This window comes from Dufourea novaeangliae, unplaced genomic scaffold (genome assembly GCF_001272555.1).
Source record: "Dufourea novaeangliae isolate 0120121106 unplaced genomic scaffold, ASM127255v1 scaffold75, whole genome shotgun sequence".
NCBI classification, from domain to species: domain Eukaryota; kingdom Metazoa; phylum Arthropoda; class Insecta; order Hymenoptera; family Halictidae; genus Dufourea; species Dufourea novaeangliae.
Window position 1 is genome coordinate 96,087 of NW_015373946.1, and position 20,583 is coordinate 116,669.

General features: G+C 50.4%; 1 protein-coding gene across 1 annotated transcript; it reads left to right on the top strand.

Moving 5' to 3' along the window:
• Positions 1 to 1,071: 1,071 nt before the first annotated feature.
• On the top strand, positions 1,072 to 16,959 carry LOC107186061 (MDS1 and EVI1 complex locus protein EVI1-like). Its single transcript, XM_015573858.1, has 2 exons — positions 1,072 to 1,110; positions 15,528 to 16,959. The coding sequence occupies exon 2, from the start codon at positions 15,583 to 15,585 to the stop codon at positions 16,957 to 16,959; it is 1,377 nt and encodes a 458-aa protein (XP_015429344.1). The 5' UTR covers positions 1,072 to 1,110; positions 15,528 to 15,582.
• The last annotated feature ends 3,624 nt before the right edge of the window (positions 16,960 to 20,583 follow it).

The following is a 20,583-nucleotide window of genomic DNA, read 5'->3' on the forward strand; positions in this document are numbered from 1 at the left end:
CCGCGCACGGACGTGCCGCACGACGAACAGTCAGGACTCGGCTGTCCTGTCGACACGACACGACACGATACACACGCGATCGACGGGGATCGATCGGAGTACCATACGTCGGATGTCACACACGGATCGCACAAGATCGTCCTCCTCATCCGAAAGAAGAAACATCGTGAAGGAGCACGTGTTGTGCGTTCATTCCCAACGATCGGGACCACAGGATATCGTTCACGGTGTGGCAAGTGACAGGGATCACGGATCGTTGATGGATCTATGACGATTATCCCCGAAGTTGCTTCCCAGTTTTCGTCACAGTGATGACAGTTCGCTAACAGCGAGAAGAATTCTAGTTAAGACACACAAGGATCGTGTCCCGAGGATATATCAACGGTTACCCCGTTTGTTCAGTGAACCCTGGACGATACCGAAGCTACTACGCGCGAATAAGAACATTTCCCGCCTAAGATTACGGGTGGCGAAAGAAGCACGGCAGGGCGTTCGGGCGAGCGCGCGCCAGCGAGCGCGCACATCGTGATCTGTCGCTCGGAACACGTGGTCGCCACGAGGTATACCCAAGAGTCGACAGCAGACGTACATACTAACCCCGTTTTGGAAGCCGACGCAAAGGAACGTTCCATGGGATGTTCGATCGGACGTTTCGATCAGGATACACGTAGAAACACGATCGGGAGAACTCGACGAAGAAGGCGGCAGAGTGCTCGAGTGTTGGGATAGTGTGCTGTTGTTGATACTAGAGTGCTCCTTCTCTGTTCCCCTATTTTTGTTTTCTTTCACCTCTGTTTCTCTTCATCCCCTGAACACCGATTGACTGTTGTGCTCTATCTTCTCTGTCCCTCTCTTTCTGTCTCTCAATCTGTCTCTGTTGTTTCTCTGCGCCTCGTGCAATTCGCTGTGGTGAACTCTGATAACAGTTATACGGGTGACAAACGGGAAGGGAGATAAAACAAAGAAGAACAACAAGTTGGAGCGAACGAAAAAAGGAAGAGGAAGCACCAGTAGGGGATCAGCTGGGAGAAGTGAGAAACCGTTTCTACTCGGAAGTACAGCCAGAGCTAAACCTCACCCCGGCTTCAAGGTCGTGGAATGACGCATAAGGTAAATTGATTTGTTTTTCTTCCCGTCACCCGGTTCCCTTCCGTTCGCAACGGTCCGCGAGGAGCAATACCTACCACTCGAGCGGCGCCTCTCTGAATATTTATGAAGCCGCCCGATCGCGCGCTCCAACCTCGCCGCCGCGCCGTGTGAATCGACCGTACGACAACGACGACGATGAAGAAAACGCGGGAGCCTGAAATTGATTGAGACGTATCGCCAGGCTCCCGGCGTCTGACCGCCGAAGAAATCCCGGTTCGTACTCCTGGCGAGTTCGCTTCCCGAGCTCTCGAGTCTTCCTTTTAACCCACGGATCTCTGTAACTCTTCCTTCGGTCGCGTTTTCTATTCGATCCTCGAACGTCGCATTCTATTGGCAAACTTTTAGGTCTCTCTGAAGAAAAGCAAAAGAAAATATGAAATTAGATTTCTATAACTACACGAAGGTGGTACCGTATGTCACGGTACGAACTCGTTCGTTTCGCCGATTCGAGGGGAACGGTCCAAATGATAAAAACCAGGAATAACGAATAGATCCATAGATCATTTTTCCCTGTAACACACGAACGAACGAACGGGTTTCACTGGTGCGGACAGTCGCCGCTTCGGGGCGTCTAATTCGCTCCAGGAACCAGTTCCGAGCGTCGCGGCTTCACGATCCGTTTGCTTGAAAAGTAAGCGCGTCGCCCACGCCCTCGTCCTTATATCACCGAACGGTTCGTTCTGCCGTTCATGGAACGAGACACCGCTCGCGAAAGCTATGTTCCCTAGCGCGAGCGTACCTCGGCGTCGTTTCCTCGTTCATAAATTTACGCGCCTCCAGACCCGGACGAAGGGGCACTGCGCCCATTCGAGGGACCGGCGAACGGGCGAGATAACCCCGGTGCAAGGTGATCGGTTATTGCCAGACCGCGGGGGAAAAGCTTTACTCGTTATTTGTAGGTGGGGAATTTTTATTTTCCCGCCGTAAGGTATTTTCGCTAACCTTTACCTATTAGGATCAAGATTCTTAACGGTCGTCTGTGAAACCGCAACATAGGACGCTGCTGAGCACTTTCACCCCTATATACATCTCTCTCTTTCTCTCTCTCTGCTCGATTTTTTAATGAAACCGCGACCGTTATGACAGCCTTTTTATAAATCGTTTTCACAACGAGTAGATATGTTTCCAATGATTTCTCGAGAGAGAGTAAATTATCAGAGATTAGCGTGGAACGTACGAAGTATATCCATCGACGAAAAGCCGCGTGGAGTCTGCGATCAAGGAAGAAAACGCTCGCGCCAGGAAGATTCTCATAGCCGCGCGGGAATATTCGTGGGTGCCGCATAAATCTCGTCGCGTCGCCCGTCCTGTACCGTCCGCTCTTAACGATCCAATGATTAAATGCCACGAATTCCCCGAACCGCGATACATTATTCATAGAGAAACAGGCCCCGTTCGATAGTGCACGCAGCGGTTACGGGTTCCGTAGGGTGCAGCAACGTTAACAGTTAATTGATAACAGGTAAGGCAGAGGGAGAGAGAGAGAGAGAGGCCTGGCGAGGCGCCTCGATTTTTGTTGTTAGGTGCCACGCCGCCGATCGAAATAGACCGACTACACCGTTAACGGTCGTCCGAGGCGAAACCAATACCTACATACACATACACGATCAGCGGCCCCTTCGTTCCTCTCGTTCACCTCCGCCCATTATGTTCTTTTCTTTTTCGATACGGCGCCCGCTGCCAACCCGCGTTCGATCTCTCGGCATTAACGATTCCTCGCGACCGTCCCCCCCCCTCCCCACCTGGTATCTGCGTAATAATTCACCTGGCGACCACTCGATCCTTTTTTTCCTCCCCTCTTCGTACAATTAACGCGCACTGGTCACCGATAACGGCGAGATCGAGAGCGGTGCGAAAGAAAGCGGTCGATTACGCCGAGATAAACGAGAAAGCACTTCGGCGTTGTCGATCGATCCATAGATCTTGTCGTAGATATTACAAAATTCTCCCACCGCGATCGATCGCCAACGGTACATCGAGTATTAAGTTACCAAGGATCCCTCTAGCTGTGCTCTTGTGGGACGGTTGACCGTGTCACTTTCGTGATTTTCATCGTTTCCCCCTGATTTTTTTCCTCTTTTCTTTTTTCTTTTTTTTTTTTTTCGTCTACCGATTGCCCAACGATCGCGATGCGTAAACGGTGTGTGCCGGCGTTATTTGAATACGGCCACTATTACGAGAATGGAAAGGCACACGACAATCATGAGAGACTCCCAGAGGTTCGAACAATGTCCTCTACGCTCTGGACTGGCGCAAAACGGCAATAAAACGGTTCTTGAACGAGACAACACCGTCGTTCGTCCACGAACGGCGTTCTTTGAAGTCCCTTCGCCGTCGTCTGTCGTCGTGTTACGTTATTATCCGCCGGGTTCGGGAAGTTGTCGCGAAACTCCGCCGACTTTCCATCCGAACCATCCGCCGTTAACCTCCGAGCCCTTTATGAAACATCCTCGCGCAACCGTAAACATCCGCTTTCATCCGTTCGATACTCGAATCCTGAAACCGTTAGCGATACATTCAATTCTGAAATTCCAAAATGGAAACACATCGACAAAATCTAGCAGCTCGAACGATCGAAATCGAGTTTCTTTTATTTTTCTAAACACCCGCGTCAACTTATCATCAATCATAGACGTATTTCTCTGTTCTGAATGCAAAATAGAGAAAAAATTTCCCCTTTCATACTTCCCTAAAGAACACTGTCAGTGAACAATGACGATATCGAAAAGGATCCCTAAAATTGACAAGCATCTATGTAGCCTCTAAATTTCGATTATGAACCACTGCCTCGACGGCTCGGCCGACTGAACTGCCCCCTCCCCCCCTCTCGATAGAATCGCATTTAACGAGAATTTATACGTTCTTTTTTCTAGAAGACGCTCGTGGTTGTAAATGCAAATTTGACTCGACGCGACGCCGTGTGGTGAGACGCGCACGGATCCCTCGGTGGCATAAAAGCTGCTTGCGTGGGCATGCACGCACGCGCACCGAGAGCGCACGTCTATTTATACGTACATATATACGTTCCCCCCGTAGTACAATGGGGCCTCTGGCTGCTTTCAAATTAAATTCGAGCAGTATCGCAATGCCATTGTTAAGCTCATTGCCGTCCCCGGTGAAGAACCCCACCTCGAATCGTAGACAACGCGCGACCGATGCACGCCCACACGCCTCCTTTCCGCGCTCGAAAAGATTCCCAACTGCGCGCTTCGAACCGATACTTTGCCCGAGGACGTCTCGAACGCCAGGTTCCGGGACCATTTTACGAAGAGACGTCTCACTCTTCCCGTAACCGAAAGGATTAACGTTTTAATCTTTGACACCGACGCGACGATCTCGTCCGAGAAGGGAAGAGAACAACGTAAAAAAAAGAACAGACACACACACACACAGTCACACACAACAGACAATTTATAAACTGGTTCTAAAGTTTCGAGACGGCGGCGATTCGTTAAAAGATCGTTTCAGAGCACAGCTGCCGGAGCCGCGGCGACGTGACATTTTTACGAGCGCCGCGCAATCGTCCGACATTAGCATGGGCATGCAATTTTTTCGCGCCGCGTCGGTTGATTTACAGCCAGGGGCGAGAAACGAAACCGGCGTCATCCCGCTCCGACCAGTGCAACAAAATTGCAACGCCGTTTCGACAAAAAAAAAAAAACGAATGGTCTCGGGGGATCATAAAGTGGATGTCGTTCGATCGAGTAACTGGAAATTCGAACTGTCCTTGATCGATCCGTACGGGGCGAACAATTCTTGTATAGAGATACTTTTTGACGGCGGTCAATTTCGTGCAATGGTTTATATTCGTGGCGTAAAGATGTCGTCGAGGGGACTGTGGCCAGCGAATAACGACGAAATGGCAAATCGGAATCGACTTTCGTGCTATCGTAAAACGGTTGTTTACGCCGTCTGATTGTGTATCACGTTTAAATCCCCTCCACCAGATCCGTACTTCGGGCGTAACCCGAAAATCCTACTTAATTCTCTCGTGAAAGTATCTCTCCCAGCCGGGTAATAATCCGTGATACGTAAATTAATTGCAAGGCGTGCCTTAATATCCGTGAACGGCTGTTACGTTCCCTCTATATTAATTTCATTACCCGGCGACGCTCGGGAGCAATTTTAATGCTCGGTTAACGAGCCGCCCAGACGGAATTACGATTCCCTCCGTGTGGCGATCGGTTTATCGATCCCTGCCCAGGACGTATTCCTCGGGTGAACGGTACGGAACGGGGGCCCCCTCCGAGATAATGTTATACGATAACGGTTTCGACACGGGGTAATTTAACGCGCGAGAGGGAAATTCAGTATTTGCGGGCTTCGATCAACGGACGTTGGTCGATCGGTTCGCGAATCCATCTCGGCGGCTCTTTGTTCCGAACTTATTGTTCTCGATCCTGCTGTCGGCTGGGTGTCCTAACACGGACCGTTCGATTAATCACGCGAGAACCAAGTTCGGAGTGCATACAGAGATGACTCGGGAAACACGAAGCGTTTCTTTTTTCCCCCCTCCGTGGAACGCGATGCAACAGATGTTAAACGGTAATTCCTGACTATCGTTCGATTTCCATTTAAAACGTTCACGAAGACTCACCGAGTCGCCTACCTATGACCACCTGCATTATGATTCGTCCAATTTGCAACGATCAAGCCCCTTGTGTCGTCGAAGGTTACGCGTGATCCACAGACACACACGCGCATCATTCGTTGCCCATTTTCCGCGCAATCGCCGAGGTCTCTATCCATCGTTCATCGAAGGTACGCGACACCGATTCCGATTCGGAACGTGTCGCCTCCTCCTTCCGAGATGAGAAGCATCGTGAATTAGGTTACCAATCCTCGCAATGTCATTTGACAGTGAAATTTGACGGCAGCCACCGTTACGCAAGAGAACGACACGGGATCTCGATGATCGACTCACCTACGGACGCTGGTAAAATATCGGAGTGGAGGATTCGTTGAGAATCGTTGAGGATAGGAAGGAAAAAAAAATAAAAACGACCACGGAGATGTTTCCTCGTCTTCCGTGGAATTCACGCGGGAATCCTCTGGTTTACGTGTTTCGTTCCGCAAATGATCGGCTACCGATGGCCTTGGAAGGACACGCGGATTATATGCTCAGATTGGTCTCGGGAGCCGAGCAATTTGGCGCCAGATCGTGTATAGCTATTAGGGAATCCTCGAGCTTCCTGGAAGATCGAGAGACGCGTGTTTCGTTCATTTTTTCCTTTTCTTTCCTCTTTTCGCGTGTAAAGGATCGCCTGATGACCACGGCCTTCGGTTTTTCTGGACGAGGCACAAATCACACTCGATCTTCTCTCTGTTTTCCCGCGGAAACGACCGAATCCACGCAACCGTTCTCGTTTGCAGTTTTCCACGAGGCCAGTCGGTTTCCGCGAATCGAGCCGAGAACGATTATCGCGTTCGTGTGGTGTTAGGAAACCCGCAGAGATCGGCGATTACGACACGAACGTAACCGGCTAAGAGGGAACGACGAAAAAATGCTACCGATGTTCGCGTGGTTTCGTGGAAAGCCACCGGGTGTATTCGAGCCGGACCACGGGTTCGTATACCGTCCAGAAATCTATACAACGATCGGCCCCGAAATCACGAATAGATTTTCATGAATTTTCCCCTCCCCCCTGCGGTCACCGTTGCTGTCCATCGGCTCGGCCTGATTCTCTCCTTTTTCCCGTTTCTCTTCCGCGGATTCGTCTGCTCGTCGTTATCTCGCGAGACACGTCCATCCCTCGATCTCTGTCGAGCACCGTTCTCTCCGCGTGGCATCGGACTCTTTCCATCGTTTTCGCGTGAAATTATTCACGCAGCACGGATCGAGATCATCGCTGTTGTTTGTTAGTCAACCATCCTCTTTCTCTCTTTCTCCCCATCGTCCCCCCTTTTCTCGGTTCATCTCGGACTCCGACGATCCACGCGGAGAGTGATTGATCGGCCATCTCTGCTCCATTTCTTTTTTTTTCGTTCTGTCTCCCCGTGTCACTTACACGCGACACGAAAATATACAGACCCGTGCACGGATTATGCACGAACGACTGAGGATAATTTCGATCTGTAAAATAGTCGATTGATTTACAAGCTCACAGAGGCAACGGTGTTCCGTGCGGTATAATCGAGGGGGCAGCCACCGATCGCCGTGCCCGAGGAACGATTCTAATTAATCACAGAAACGGGCGAAGTTTTATTGAACCGGATCCAGACAGACGAGAAGACTCTGCCACTGCCGCGGTTTAATATCGAGCGGCGATGCATTAATTAAAAGACGCTTTCTAATACGTCGAATTGAATTACAGTGGGTCATCGATCTCATGGCGTGCCATCGCTCACGGGCGTTCCCCCCATCGGTTCTCTATTTTCTATATATATCTAACCACTGTGTGTCGCGTTGCTCGTTTTCTCATCTGCCACAGGATTTCACTCCTTTTAAATCACAATCGCCCCATTAGAGCCGCGGCCGAAGGTGCTCTCCCTGGCACGTAATTTTCGTATGTCGGTCAACCGGCGAACGCCACCGGATCGCTCGAAATCGTCCAATTATATAATTGATTCAACTCTGCTACACTGTCTCTCTTTCTCTTTCTTTCTGTGTTTCGCTTATCTACCAGCAACCACGATCCGATTCGGAATCCAGGAAAGTCTGTGCCTCTGTTTATACGTGTCCCCTCAGCCGGTTGCATATTTCAAACGTTGACGTTTGCATCGCTAATCAGTGTCTCGTCTGACACGTGAAAAAAGAAAAACCGAATGTTCGTTCGACATTCCCCGACCGTTGTCGCAAACATCCCGACGCACACGTAACACGATCGAAAGCGAAACGGCTCCATTATCGGCTCTTATTTTGAAATCGAAACCAACCAGCCGCACTGGGACCGATAACTTTCCTTCGTGTGTCTATGCTCTCGCTCGACGGTTTATTAGTTCGCGAAAGAAACTAGCGCATATCCAGGCGTACGCATCCAGTGCACTTTCGAACGGAACAGAGCAAAAAACGAACTGCATAGGATACGGCGTTCCAACGCGTCTCCGCCGCGAGAGACCGATATCCGAGACGGTCCGCGAAAAGGAAAGAGAAACAGACAGTTTCCAGACAGTTGACCAGACAGAATTTCACGTGGACAGGACCAGGAGAAGGGAAGTCGAGCGCCGATAATGAGAAAACAATGTCATTAAAATGTCAGTACTGATAAACAGTTTTGCATAAGAGTCCTCTGTACGTATCGTAACGATTCCGACCAATCCCGATCGGTACGGACCCACCGTGGTAATCGGCGGTTTCGCAAAACTCGAACGTCCACCGGCGGGCATTTTCCTAGGCTCTAGAAACCGGGAGAAAATGATGGTGGCCTGTTCGATCGCCGTGTCTAACGGGCAAGGCGTACCGTTTGATGTCTTTGTTTCCGACGAAACCCTCCCTTCGTGTTCGCCTTTCTCCGGGACCATTCGATTCCGTAGATACGCTATCGGTTCGAACAGGTCCTCCTATATAGATACGCGAAGAGGCTGTAACTTCGTTTTTCATGCATCGTCGAATCGTCGATGTCGTCACACGTTTCCGAATCGCTCTCGAATCCGTTTCCAAGAAAAGTCGACAATTTTATCACCAGCAACGCGTGCCATTGGTATTCGCCATGGACACCGCAACAAATGGCGTGAACGATCGGATGCAGAAACGAAACCCTGGCATTATTCGAGCCGTGCCATACACGGTAAAAAATCGTTTCCCGATGAGGTCAGAACCGTCGTCCAACTGTGCGTTTGGTTCATTAAATTCCGCGGTGGTAATCGCGATAATTGCGAATCGTTGAACGCCACGGCGAGGAAGTCCTTTCGGCGAACACGGAGGACACCGTTGCGTACAGCCGACATCGGTAGGTTACATTCGTAGTCACTTTCTTTTCCTGTTCGTGTTCCACGCGTGCCTTCTCCTCTCTTCAGCCAGGCTGAAGTTTTGTTCCCCGCCTCACGTTATCGCGTAATTTGCAGACAAATGGCCGTTACTGTTGCCAGACGCGAGGGCTAAACGCGCGGTGCCCCTCCGTGAGAAGAATTCTCAGCCGAGCATTGTCGAGGCCCCTCGATCTACCAACGTCTATAAATGGCATAATCTTCTTCCGGCGGGATGGAAATATTTGGTGAATTTCAGACGCATTAGCGTTCACCTGGAAACTAGGCGACCGCCGCGGGAAACCGTTTGGGATACTACTCCCCCTCGAGCGATTGTTCCTGATCCGCGTATTATTTCCTGCGCTCTCGGTCAGGAAACGTTCGTAAATCGACCCACTTCTCAGAATCGGTCCCTCCGGGAATCTTCTCGATATACATTACGACTCGTCGAATCCTAACGTTGCTCGTATCTTTTACTCTTTTACGCTGTACACTACTTCTCTATTCTGTTCCTTTTTGTTTTAACATTTGCAAACGAGAAATCCAAGACCGCCACGCGGTGAGAGTATATCACGCGAAATTCCAGCGGCTCGGATAGTTCAAGTTCCATAAGGAAACGCCTGAAACGAGTCGCCATTTATCTAAATCACAGAGCTCGTAGAGAAAACTACCGAATGTTATCTCGTGCCGGGTGGGACGCTGAGATATTCCGTGGCCGCGGTTCGAGATGAAATTCTGCGGATCGTTACGCGCGGGAAAATCTTTAATCGCTCGTTCCGTCGTGATTCCGCGTCCGAGATCATCGCAAAACCGAGTCAATGAATTCTTTCCCCCGTTCCTCCGAGTGCGCCCTGTGGAATACTTTCGAATTTACGACGAATCCCGCGAGTAAAGTATCTCAGCGCGGACACACACACACACACACGGTTAACATTGCGTTGCAACTTGGTTTCACTCGAACGAATATTTAACTGTGGCTCCGATTGCTCTCGATACAAGTGAAATCGAACGGGACCCGGCTGAGAAAAAACTCGTCGCTCGAACACGCGCGTTTCGACGGATTCGGAACGCGTTTTGTCGCTATGAGAGACAGGGCGAGGCTATTATCGGGAGGATGTTTCGAACGGACAGAGGAGTCACGGATGATACGTTGCTTCCTTGGAAGCGGCGTTGCAGTCACCGGCTGACAGCATTGTCTTCCCTCGATCCTAATAGGCAACGCTTATTAGGGTCAGGGAGTCTGTAAAAAGTACCGGAAGCAAGTATATATATATATGTATATATATACTCGAAAGCCTTCTGAATCCATTCATCGCGATCACGAACGGAGAGATCGACACACCGTCGACCGATAAGGTCGGTGAAGCGCGGAGCGCGAGAATACGTTTTTCAAGGAAACGAAACAATATAAAAGGTAGAAATCACTTCACCTTTCGTCTGTGTTCGCGCCAGACTCGTAGCACAGTACTCGCGGATTCGAGGCTAAATGAATTGGTGCAGTTGCGACACGGTGCGATGGAAAATTCTACCTAAACGATGGCAGATTCATTGCCGGGAAATTTTATCGACTGTTCAACCGCGTTTATAATATTCCACCAGGCAGGAATCATTTAACTGTGGGGGAAACGAAAATTATACGAGACACGTTCCATGAGAAATGTGTGTACGTGTGTACGACCGCAACTGGTAGAACTCCACCGCAAAACAGAATCTCCGTTTCAGGCGTGTTTAACTAGAGACGGACGGTTTCTACTAGTAGCGCGGGGAACACTTTCTCGAACGCGAACCAATTTGCGAGGCTCGTAGATTAGCCCCGACTATTTATTCCGTGCGTCTTTCAGCTAGTCGCGTCGGTTTAAGGTCTATCGAGTGAACCACGCCGGAGCCGGGCGTAATTAGTATTTCATGGAAAAGAAGAAACCGTCGGATAGGGTATCCACACATATACATATACATATCCACACCCGGTTCGGACGTCTCATTAACGTCCGCGCGTGTATCGAGAGCCGTACGTACGAGATACCTGTATCTGGGGTCGGCAATACCAAACGATATATCTCGTTTCTTTCTCTCACTTTTACCCCTCACTACCATTCCCGCAGCACCACGCTTCTTTCTCCGTCCCTCCGCCGAATCGCGCGACTTCGATTCAGCTGTCTCCGCAAGGTTACCGCGCGCGACTACCGGAGGTGTCGCGCGTGGGCGTCGATCCTGCCGGCCGGTATACACGGGGGGAGGGGGTGGGAACACCTTCGGAGTTTTTTATGCTGTACCGAGAACCGAAATCATAAATAATAATCGCCGGATTACCGTCGATGCACGCTTACGTGTGTATAAGCGGCGGCGGCGGCTCGACGCGAGCGATATGTTGTCGACAAATTAATTCCGCCAGACCAGGCCCGCGGTTGCGAGCTCTCGCCACGAAACGCGAACCCCACGATGAATAATGAACGGTGTCGCGCTGTCAGCCGGAATGAAAGTAACATTGAAAACGATTAAGCCGACGCGCACAGGAACCGAACCCCTGAGATCTTGTATTATCGCCTTGCCCACCTTTCACCGGCCCCGTTCCCTTTCTTCTTCCTTGCATCATTGTTTATCCCCCTGTAATGTGTCCGCAGGCGTCGTAAGTCCAGGTGATTACGACGATAACGAGACGAGATTGGACCACGACGGTGGTGACGACTCTACCCGCCAAAAAGCTTTGCGACGGTTCTCGCACACGTGGAGCAATATTTTCGCGTCGCGATGGGTATGAATTCAGCGACGCGGCGGCCGCTCTGGCGGTTTATCACCGGACAGCACACGGTGCTTAAGGCGGGCCGCGCGTTCGTAATTAAATGCACCGGCACTTCTTGGCCCCGTTATCGGAACGAACGATCGTGCCTCATACGACGGGGCTCGTGTAACGAGGAAGGACACGGATCGATGCGTCCTTCTTTCTTCTTCTTCTTCTCCTCCTTCTTGGTCATTTTTCGTCGCTCGCCTACATCTGGATTTTCGCTCGCGGACAGAGGACAGATCGCAGACGAACTGTCGAGATCGTTTAAATAATCGTGAGAAAACATTGTTACGGGCGAAGGAAATGTCATTACAGAAAAAAAACACGGAATCGGTAAGGTGTAGATGTTGGGGTTAACGTTGGAGTAAAGGCGACACTTGCGTCATTTAATTGCGCAAAATAAGTCTTCGTCGACGGGATTATCGGTTGACCTGCGATTCCGTGACGATGGATGCTTCATGTCCCCGGTCGAACAATAAAACTGCTCGTTAAACGGTGAATTTGAATATCGGTGCGGGGGGAGCAACAGCGAATGCTTCTCGATTCGTCTCTCTCTCTCTCTCTCTCTCTCTCTCTCTCTCCCGCCTCTACCCGTGTCTTTTCTGCTCGATCGAAAGAGAAAAAAGAACGGACTTGCGTCACGCGAAAAAAAGAAACAACCGATTGAAATCTTCCCCGCTCGGCTGACAGCCCGGGCCAGGGACACGGCCCGTTCCGGTGACAACTGGCGAACGGTTATGCGTTGCATGACCAGTGTGTGTTTATTTATCACACAACATACAGGCACGAAACTTGTGTGTCGATGTTTTGCTAGAAATATCCGGCGAGTACGAAAAAAACGCTTCTCACACCGATTATGGCAGTCGATGCAACAGTACTGTCAATCCTTAAATCGAAACGAAGTACAGTAAATTCTCGATGAGTGTCCGATGGCTCATCGGCACTGAACATTCAATATTTCATGAACTAATGGCCTTATGCGGCTGAAATAATTATTCTATCGCGCGATCGGTAACACATGCACGTCCCTGAAACCCGTGTACACTTATGGTACACGTAGGTGAATGTCGGGAGAGAAATCATACCCGACAAGGACGACACAGAGCGAGAGGCGAAGGGTGAAAGACAGAGAAAGAGGGAGAGAAAGGAAGAGGGGACGAGAGACAAACCACGCCCGGCTCATCCCGACTTTCTAGAAACCGAAAACTGGATCGTGGATCTCGGCCGATCTCGCAGTCGACGTCAGTAGTCCGGGGGCTTGATTCACGTAACAGATGTCAGTCTTTAAGGATCGTGCTCTCTCGGACGGGCCTTTCCTTCGTCTTATTTCACCCGCTGTTCCACGGAACCAGCTACCGTTTCCCGTGGACATTACTCACGAAGTCGCTCGGTGAAACTCCACCTTTCGGGAGATAAAGCCCGCACTGCCGTCTCGAGCTCGCTCGAGGGAAACGAAATTCCGAGAAGCGCGCGCGCGCACTGCTAGCGATTAAGTTACCGGAAATCCCTGAACGGTCAACAGACACATACAGACAGCTCGTTAAACAGTTCGTACGACCGACAATTCGAAAATTCGCGACGGAAAATTAATTCAGATCCTGATATCTATAGTAGACGGACATTACGTCGCTTAAGCTGGTGCCCCCTGAAAAATCTGATTAGCGAAGTTTCTCCTCGCGATCTGGCTATCAAAGGGGAACGGTGGAAAGTACATATGATGTATGGATGTATGTAAATCGAATCTTAATCAACAACATCTAGACCGATGACAGGCACGTCTATCGCTTTCTACGATATTGTGTTCGCGCGGGAAACGATAAAAAGAGAGTAAAGTGCCTATGCGACAACGATCCCGAGCTCCTTTTTATTGCAGCCGATTCAGACAATAAACGGTACCTATAGTAGGTATCGTTGAAACCACACGAACGAACGACAATCATTTCTATCGACTCCGTGAAGAGTTTATGACCGTTTTTTTTTTTGCGCAACAACGATCGTTTAATGGCTTGTAACCGAACCCGTTCGCCGTTTCCGCATCATCGGGTACACAGGACCGGTGTTTTTGAAACGTTCGGTACACTTTCGATTCCAGGCCTCGTACACCGGTCCCTCTCCAGTCGTACTCGCATTCTCCGCGCTCGTAATTAACGCTTTTCACTATTGTCCGTCGCGAGTCTTCGATGTTGCTTGCTTTTGCTCCTTTTACGCCCGGAACGGGGTTCTTGCTCTTTCGCGACTCCTCCTTTTTTTTCCCCCTTTGTCCCCCCTTCACCTTCACCGCGGGACTCTGTCAACGTCGCCAGCGGATTTCTCTTTCATCGGAACCGGACAACCAGCTGAGGACTAGCCTCTTCGGTAACTGGATCGAGTCCGAGGCGAAACGACGCACACCGGCTGGCAAAAAGATTCCTCGATTTCTCGAATTAACGACGAGAGAGGACTTCCTTTATCGAGAAATTCACCCAATCGAGTGTAAAGGAGAGGAATATTGGTTTCGCGTGCACGAGGAACGGAATCGGACGTAACGGGGCGGTGTAGCGGTCGCGAGCCTGAACGGAGATTTTAACGCTCGCATAAGTAATGCTCGCCCCGGTGATTTCAACGGCCGATAAGGCGAGAGACGTTCGCGCGACGCGCTGTCTCCGGTAGCGCGGGCAACGTGTATTTCCTCGTAATTTCTTGTATGATCCGTTGTACGTAATACGATCATGGAACCCCGAATGGATCACAATTCCTTTCCTCGGACAAGCTACAATTACGAAATCAATTAAGAAGCGACCAACTTTCACGCGCGGTCGCGTTTGAGGGACTCAGAGTGTGTAGTAACAGTTACAACGCGATGGAATTAAGGTGTCCATCAAAAGTTATGAAAATGAATCTCTTCGAGGATCGCATTCCCTTTCTGTACGGCACGACATCGGCGACCGAATGATATATGATTCATTGATTAAGTTAGATAGCACGTGCCGACCGAAAGAGATCTTCGAGAGTCCGGTAGCCTTAAATATATTCGTGCTGTTCCCTGCGTCACCAATCCCCCAGTGGCTCCCATATTTTCACCGTGGTGTACCTCTTTCGAATCATAAAGAAAATATCGTTGCTTCATTTTATACACAAAGGACAGACGTCGATTTATCTTGACAACCGCTGCCCGTTACACACCGTCCCGTCGTCCACGTGTCCGGGGTCTCTCTCGGACGCTTTAATAATATCGATCGATCTGACGTCGCGGCAGAAAAATGCGAGCAGTATGAGAGGCCGAGAGATCAGTTTCTATAAGTCTTCGAAAAATCGCCCAGGTATCGTCGCCTCCGGGCAAACGCGAACACATTTATCATCCGGACGGTTCACGCCTTGATCTATCGAGCACTGATTCACTCGTCCCCTTTCGTCTCGCTCGGATTTACACGTACGATCTGGGTACACACGGCGGATCACCGGTCCGAAAGCAGGATCCTTTCACTAATGTTTCCAAATCGTCGTCGTTCGCCAATCGATTCTAACACGGATCGTTCTCGGAACAAAGAAAGGAACACCGTGTAACGCGATTTCGATTCGTGACAGGACAGTTTCGTTTGATCGACGATGATTTCCGAATTGGTGAATAACCCCGATCGATCCCCTGTAATTAGTTCGAAGGATCCGTCTGTTGATACGCCAACGAAAGAATGTACGATGCGTGTGATTCCAGGTCACCACCACGAGCGACAAGCAGGAGCAAGGACGAGGGTGATAGAGGCGGTGTGATGAGCGGATATCTCGGTAGCATCACCCTGCCCCCGACGTTGTTGCACGACCCGAAGTATCCTCCAGCCATGCGAGAGAAGGATTCGAGTCCAAGAAAAATGCCGGGCCACATCAGCCCAAAACAAGCGAGCATATACCCCCTGAGCGTCCGTGTGCCGGACGTCGAAGAGTTACCGTACGATCTGAGCCACGGCCACGGTCGCGGCCTCTCCAGTCCGACGAATCAACAGCAACAGCAGCAACAACAACACCAACAGCCCCACATGAGTCCCGCGGCGAGGCCACCGCAGCCCCACCAGGACGACCTGGACTGCGAGCCGCTCGATCTTCGCGTGGATCACAAGAAGGAGAGGCTACGGGACGAGAACCAGAACGAGATAGAGGTACTGAACCAGAACAGCCTGGGCAACAGTCTGCCTTATCACACGGTACTGTTCCCTCAACACCACGCCGTCCATCCATTAGTCCTGGAAGCCATGTACCGGTCGCACCATCACGGTTCACCGGTTCCGGATCTGCCCAAGATCCAAGTCCGAGCCCTGCCCACCATGGTACCGCTACCACCGAACAGATTCCCCTCCACAACCTCCTCCACATCGTCCTCCTCGTCGCAAGCCACCGCTAGGATACCAAGCCCCTCGGCCGGCCAACAGCAACAGCAACAACAAAGCCATCCGACCCAACAGCAACAACCGCAGCAACAGCAACAACAACAGCAACAACAAACCTCGTCCAGTCTTCCACCGTACTCGATCACCGTGCAAGCCGGTTTAAAACCGAAGGACCGATACTCGTGCAAGTTCTGCGGCAAAGTGTTCCCGAGATCGGCGAATCTGACGCGGCATCTCAGGACGCATACCGGCGAGCAACCGTACAAGTGTAAATACTGCGAAAGAAGCTTCAGCATCTCGAGCAATCTTCAACGCCACGTACGAAACATCCACAACAAAGAGAAACCGTTCAAGTGTCCGCTCTGCGATCGATGTTTCGGCCAGCAGACCAATCTCGACAGACACCTGAAGAAGCACGACGCTGACGGACCGACGATACTCGACGAGGTCCGATCGAGGTACCACGGACAGCTGCCGAGGGCGGACGATTCCTATTTCGAAGAGATCCGTAGCTTCATGGGGAAGATCACCTCGCAACGGCAAGGTATACCGTACTTCCCTGGATTGCTCGGCCACGGGGCGGACGATTTCCGGAACGACAAACAACAGCTTCAGCTGGAGGAGAAACGTGGCGACTCGTCGTACTTCAGCGATCGGGATAACCTTAGCTCGAGGTCGAGCAGCACCACCAGCAGACCGGAAAGCGTGCAGGAGGAACAGAGGGACGTCAGTTCGCCGCCGTTGTCACCCGGGAACAATACCTGAGCCGAGGGACCCGATCGTTTCGGGTACGATTAGTTAAAAGATCGAACCGTCCGATCGAGTGCGGGACGATCCGATTCCGGTGGGATAGAACCAGTCCATGAATCTGGTGTATTTTCTCTGACGAGAAGATTGTACCGTAGCGTGGTCCGAGCTCGGGGGCTATGTTCCTCTCGGACCGAAAATTAGAGTTAGGAAAATTCGTCTTTCAGAACACGAAATCTAGACTTTAACCGCGATCGAAAAGGGAATTATACTCCGTACACGTTTGTTTCTCGATCGGTAAAGTCTACCGCGGGGATGGACGAAATGGGGAGGAGGAGGAGCTGCTGGAGACGTCGGTCGTGGACCGACAGGTGCCTTAACCAAGTTACGTGCCTAATATGTTCTCTGGAACATCCGATCGAGCACGATCGGACCGCGAGGAGTTACATCTAGATTAAGTAGACGGTAAAGTCGATCTAAAGCGACAACATTTTTAGTTACTTTCTAGCGTGAGGGTGGAAACGCGTGATTCTAATTACCGTGAATCAATCTACGGATAGGAGCGGGGTGAAGACGGTCGTGTAGACTGCGGAAGTTTATGCAAATACAGACTTTTGCGAAGCAGGTAATTTATAGAAACTGAAGTTGAATAAATTCAGATTTTTCTTAGTAAGGATTCTAATCGGGTTTCAAACAATATACACAACATCACTACGGTTTATTAAATTTTTTAATGCACCGAGTTGCAAATGATAAATGCATAAAATCCGTAGTCTATGAATGACGTTGATTCAACGGGGTGAGACCAAGTCTCCGAAGTTTCTTTCAATCTCGCAAAGTACAATATATTTATTCTCGCCCCCGTTGGTTCGGAGAATGATTCACGGATCGTTTGGAAGAGTAACAGTCGACACGGAACAGTTTCTTCTTTCGTTGAAAAAGCGCAGGCTCTCGATAATTAGAATGTAAAGTGTATCGGATTTCGAAGCAGTTACATTCCCGTTCAAGCTTGGGAGACAGATGTTCGCGAACAGAAAAGATCGAACGATCGCAAGCTAATTCGTTCCCGGGCAAGAACGACAATTTTCGATTTTACGAGCTAGAAAGTGAATTTTTAGCCCCGTGAACGAGAGAGTAATTCGTGGTGCCTATCGGTGATCCGCCGAAGACTATAAAAGTCGAAACCAATGAGCGGATCCGCGTCGATTGGAAGTCGTCCTGGGCCGATAGTAATAAGAAGTCTCTGGTACGGTGCCATTCAATTTTACCAACGACCAAACTAGACAGATTGAAAACCAGACGAAAAGAAAAACCAAAGCGCGATAACACGACATATCGCAGGCAACAGAATTCGCAGCGTACGTGGGAAAGCTGAACGTACGCAGTTGATCTACGTGACACGGGAAAATCAGCGTATTTCCTACCGACGATGATCAGCGAAAACGGAACAAACGAACCTGCGCGAAGAGGCTGACGAAGGCGCCATCGGCAATCCCACACGCTGCTGACGACGATACATACATCCCTGCACTCGTTTCCTGCGGTGAATCCGCTGAAAACTGTACCCGGGGCGAAACGATCTAATCGTCTTCCGCTCTTTTGACTCCCCGACTACGAATATTCACCGAGTATACTTTCTAACCGACAGCCAACACCGACGCAAACGAACGGGAGGAGGTGTTACGACCTTGGTAGTAAGTGGCTCAGTTCGATTAATTATATACGGGATCCAGATCGAACCGGACGGGGGAACGTAGACCTATCGTTCGCATGAATCTTCGGGAATTGGCACCCGGTAACTCACCCGGACGATTTACACATTTCGAAATCACGAATACCTCATCACACCGATGGACGATTGGGACTTAACGCGGTTACGAGCTCTGGTACAGCTGGAACACGAGCGTATACGGCTTCCGGCGCGATATTAGGTGGCAATTTATCGGTACTTTCTACCTTGCACCGACCGTTCACCGCAAGTAGCGCAGGTGTAGAAGGCCAGCGTTCGCGATCGGGAGGATTCTCTTGACCTTGGGTAAACGCGATCAATGAGACGGTCGCGAGACGAAAGCGCGCGCGCGTGGTTGATGGGAAAGGTTCGGTGCGTCTTCATTATCAAAGGAGTGTGTACGCGCGCGCGCGCACGTAAGAAATACGAGATCGGCGAAACGATATTATAGCTGATGGAGATTCCAGTGACGCGTGAGAAACGATTTGGCGCTTTCTAGCTTGGAATGCCGGGCGTTCTTCTCGATATTACAGAACGATGCCGTGGCATCTCTCGTGGAACGCGAGAACGAAAAGCCTCGACCTTGATTGAAAAACCAGAGACAGTCCTGAAACCGAGAATCGGAAATACAGAGAAAAAGAACAGCGCGCCGGTAGACGACGATCGTGTTAACGCGCGTCCGTTGACGTGTCCTGATCATCATCGTGCACGAAGATAAATCACGACGCGACCAGACGCGCAGTCGAAACATTCAAATGTATTTCCCTACGAAATACAGAAATGTCTTTGTAACTTTGTTGGTCTCCGGAGACTTGTACATTTATTTTCTTTTTTTTTTTGTCGCATTATTTGAAGCCTTACCGCCGGTGCCATCAGCATGCGCATAGGAATTACGGGGGCACTCGTGGTGGTGCAACCACGGCCGCGCGTGCACGCGGTGTTCAAAATCCATTTTAAGAGCTTCGATTTCGTAAGGAGATCGATGCAACGCCGCGTCAGACGAGCAGGCCCAAAGGTGTGACTAAGCTTCTACGGCCCAGCCGCGGCCGCGGAGATCTCTCCTCGATGGGTACACGGGTGTGATGGTCGAGAGAGGATCGCAGCAGAGAGGCCCTGTTTTTCTTGCCTCACGCATATACACACTGTACGCTGATCCACGGCCGACGATGGCCTCGGACCTCTCTTGCGTTACACTTTTGCCACGCCCCGATCGGACGGGCAAGCTCATCGCGAAAGTGAAACGCAATAAAGGAGCCACGCCGAGGCGAGAGAGCGATCTCGACGGAACACCGTGAAACACTTTATAACAGAGGAGATACATATATACATACATCATACATACATACGTATGTATACACGTATACACCGAGAGAGGGAAAGATCCGAACGCGTGTCTCTGGGGACCGACCGAGAGGAACAAACAGACGTATCGGGGTAAGAGCAACAGAGAAAGAGAGAAAAAGAGAAAGAAGAAGCAGAGCCGATCGATCGAGACCTGAAGGCTTGGAAATCGGTTTCCTCGCAGCCTCCCACAGTCACCACCGATCGGTCCTGATCGGAATGTATTTGGACCGAAATCACGAACCGATACGACCCGTGTTACGCCCGCGACGCCACCTCTCGTTGATCTCCGATCCACCGACTGAACATCTCGTCAATGAATTTTATCTTCTCTCGCACGGCGATTGCGAAATCTGTTCTGAGTAACGGACGAATCCGTAAGTGATCCACGGGTATCCGTAAGGAACGTTTGCAAAATCGTTGAATCGAGCACGTCGTACGCGATAACGATCGACGTACGAAGAAGAATGTCTCTCAAGAGTCTTACGAACGAGTTTCCACGGTTAGGCAGAGTCCGTCACCGCCAGTTCCCTCTCGAACAAGACAAAAAAAAAAAAAAAAAAAAAAAAAAA

What these genes read in the sequence shown, in the direction of transcription:
- LOC107186061 (XM_015573858.1), top strand. Translation starts at nt 15,583, where the DNA reads ATGAGCGGATATCTCGGTAGCATCACCCTGCCCCCGACGTTGTTGCAC.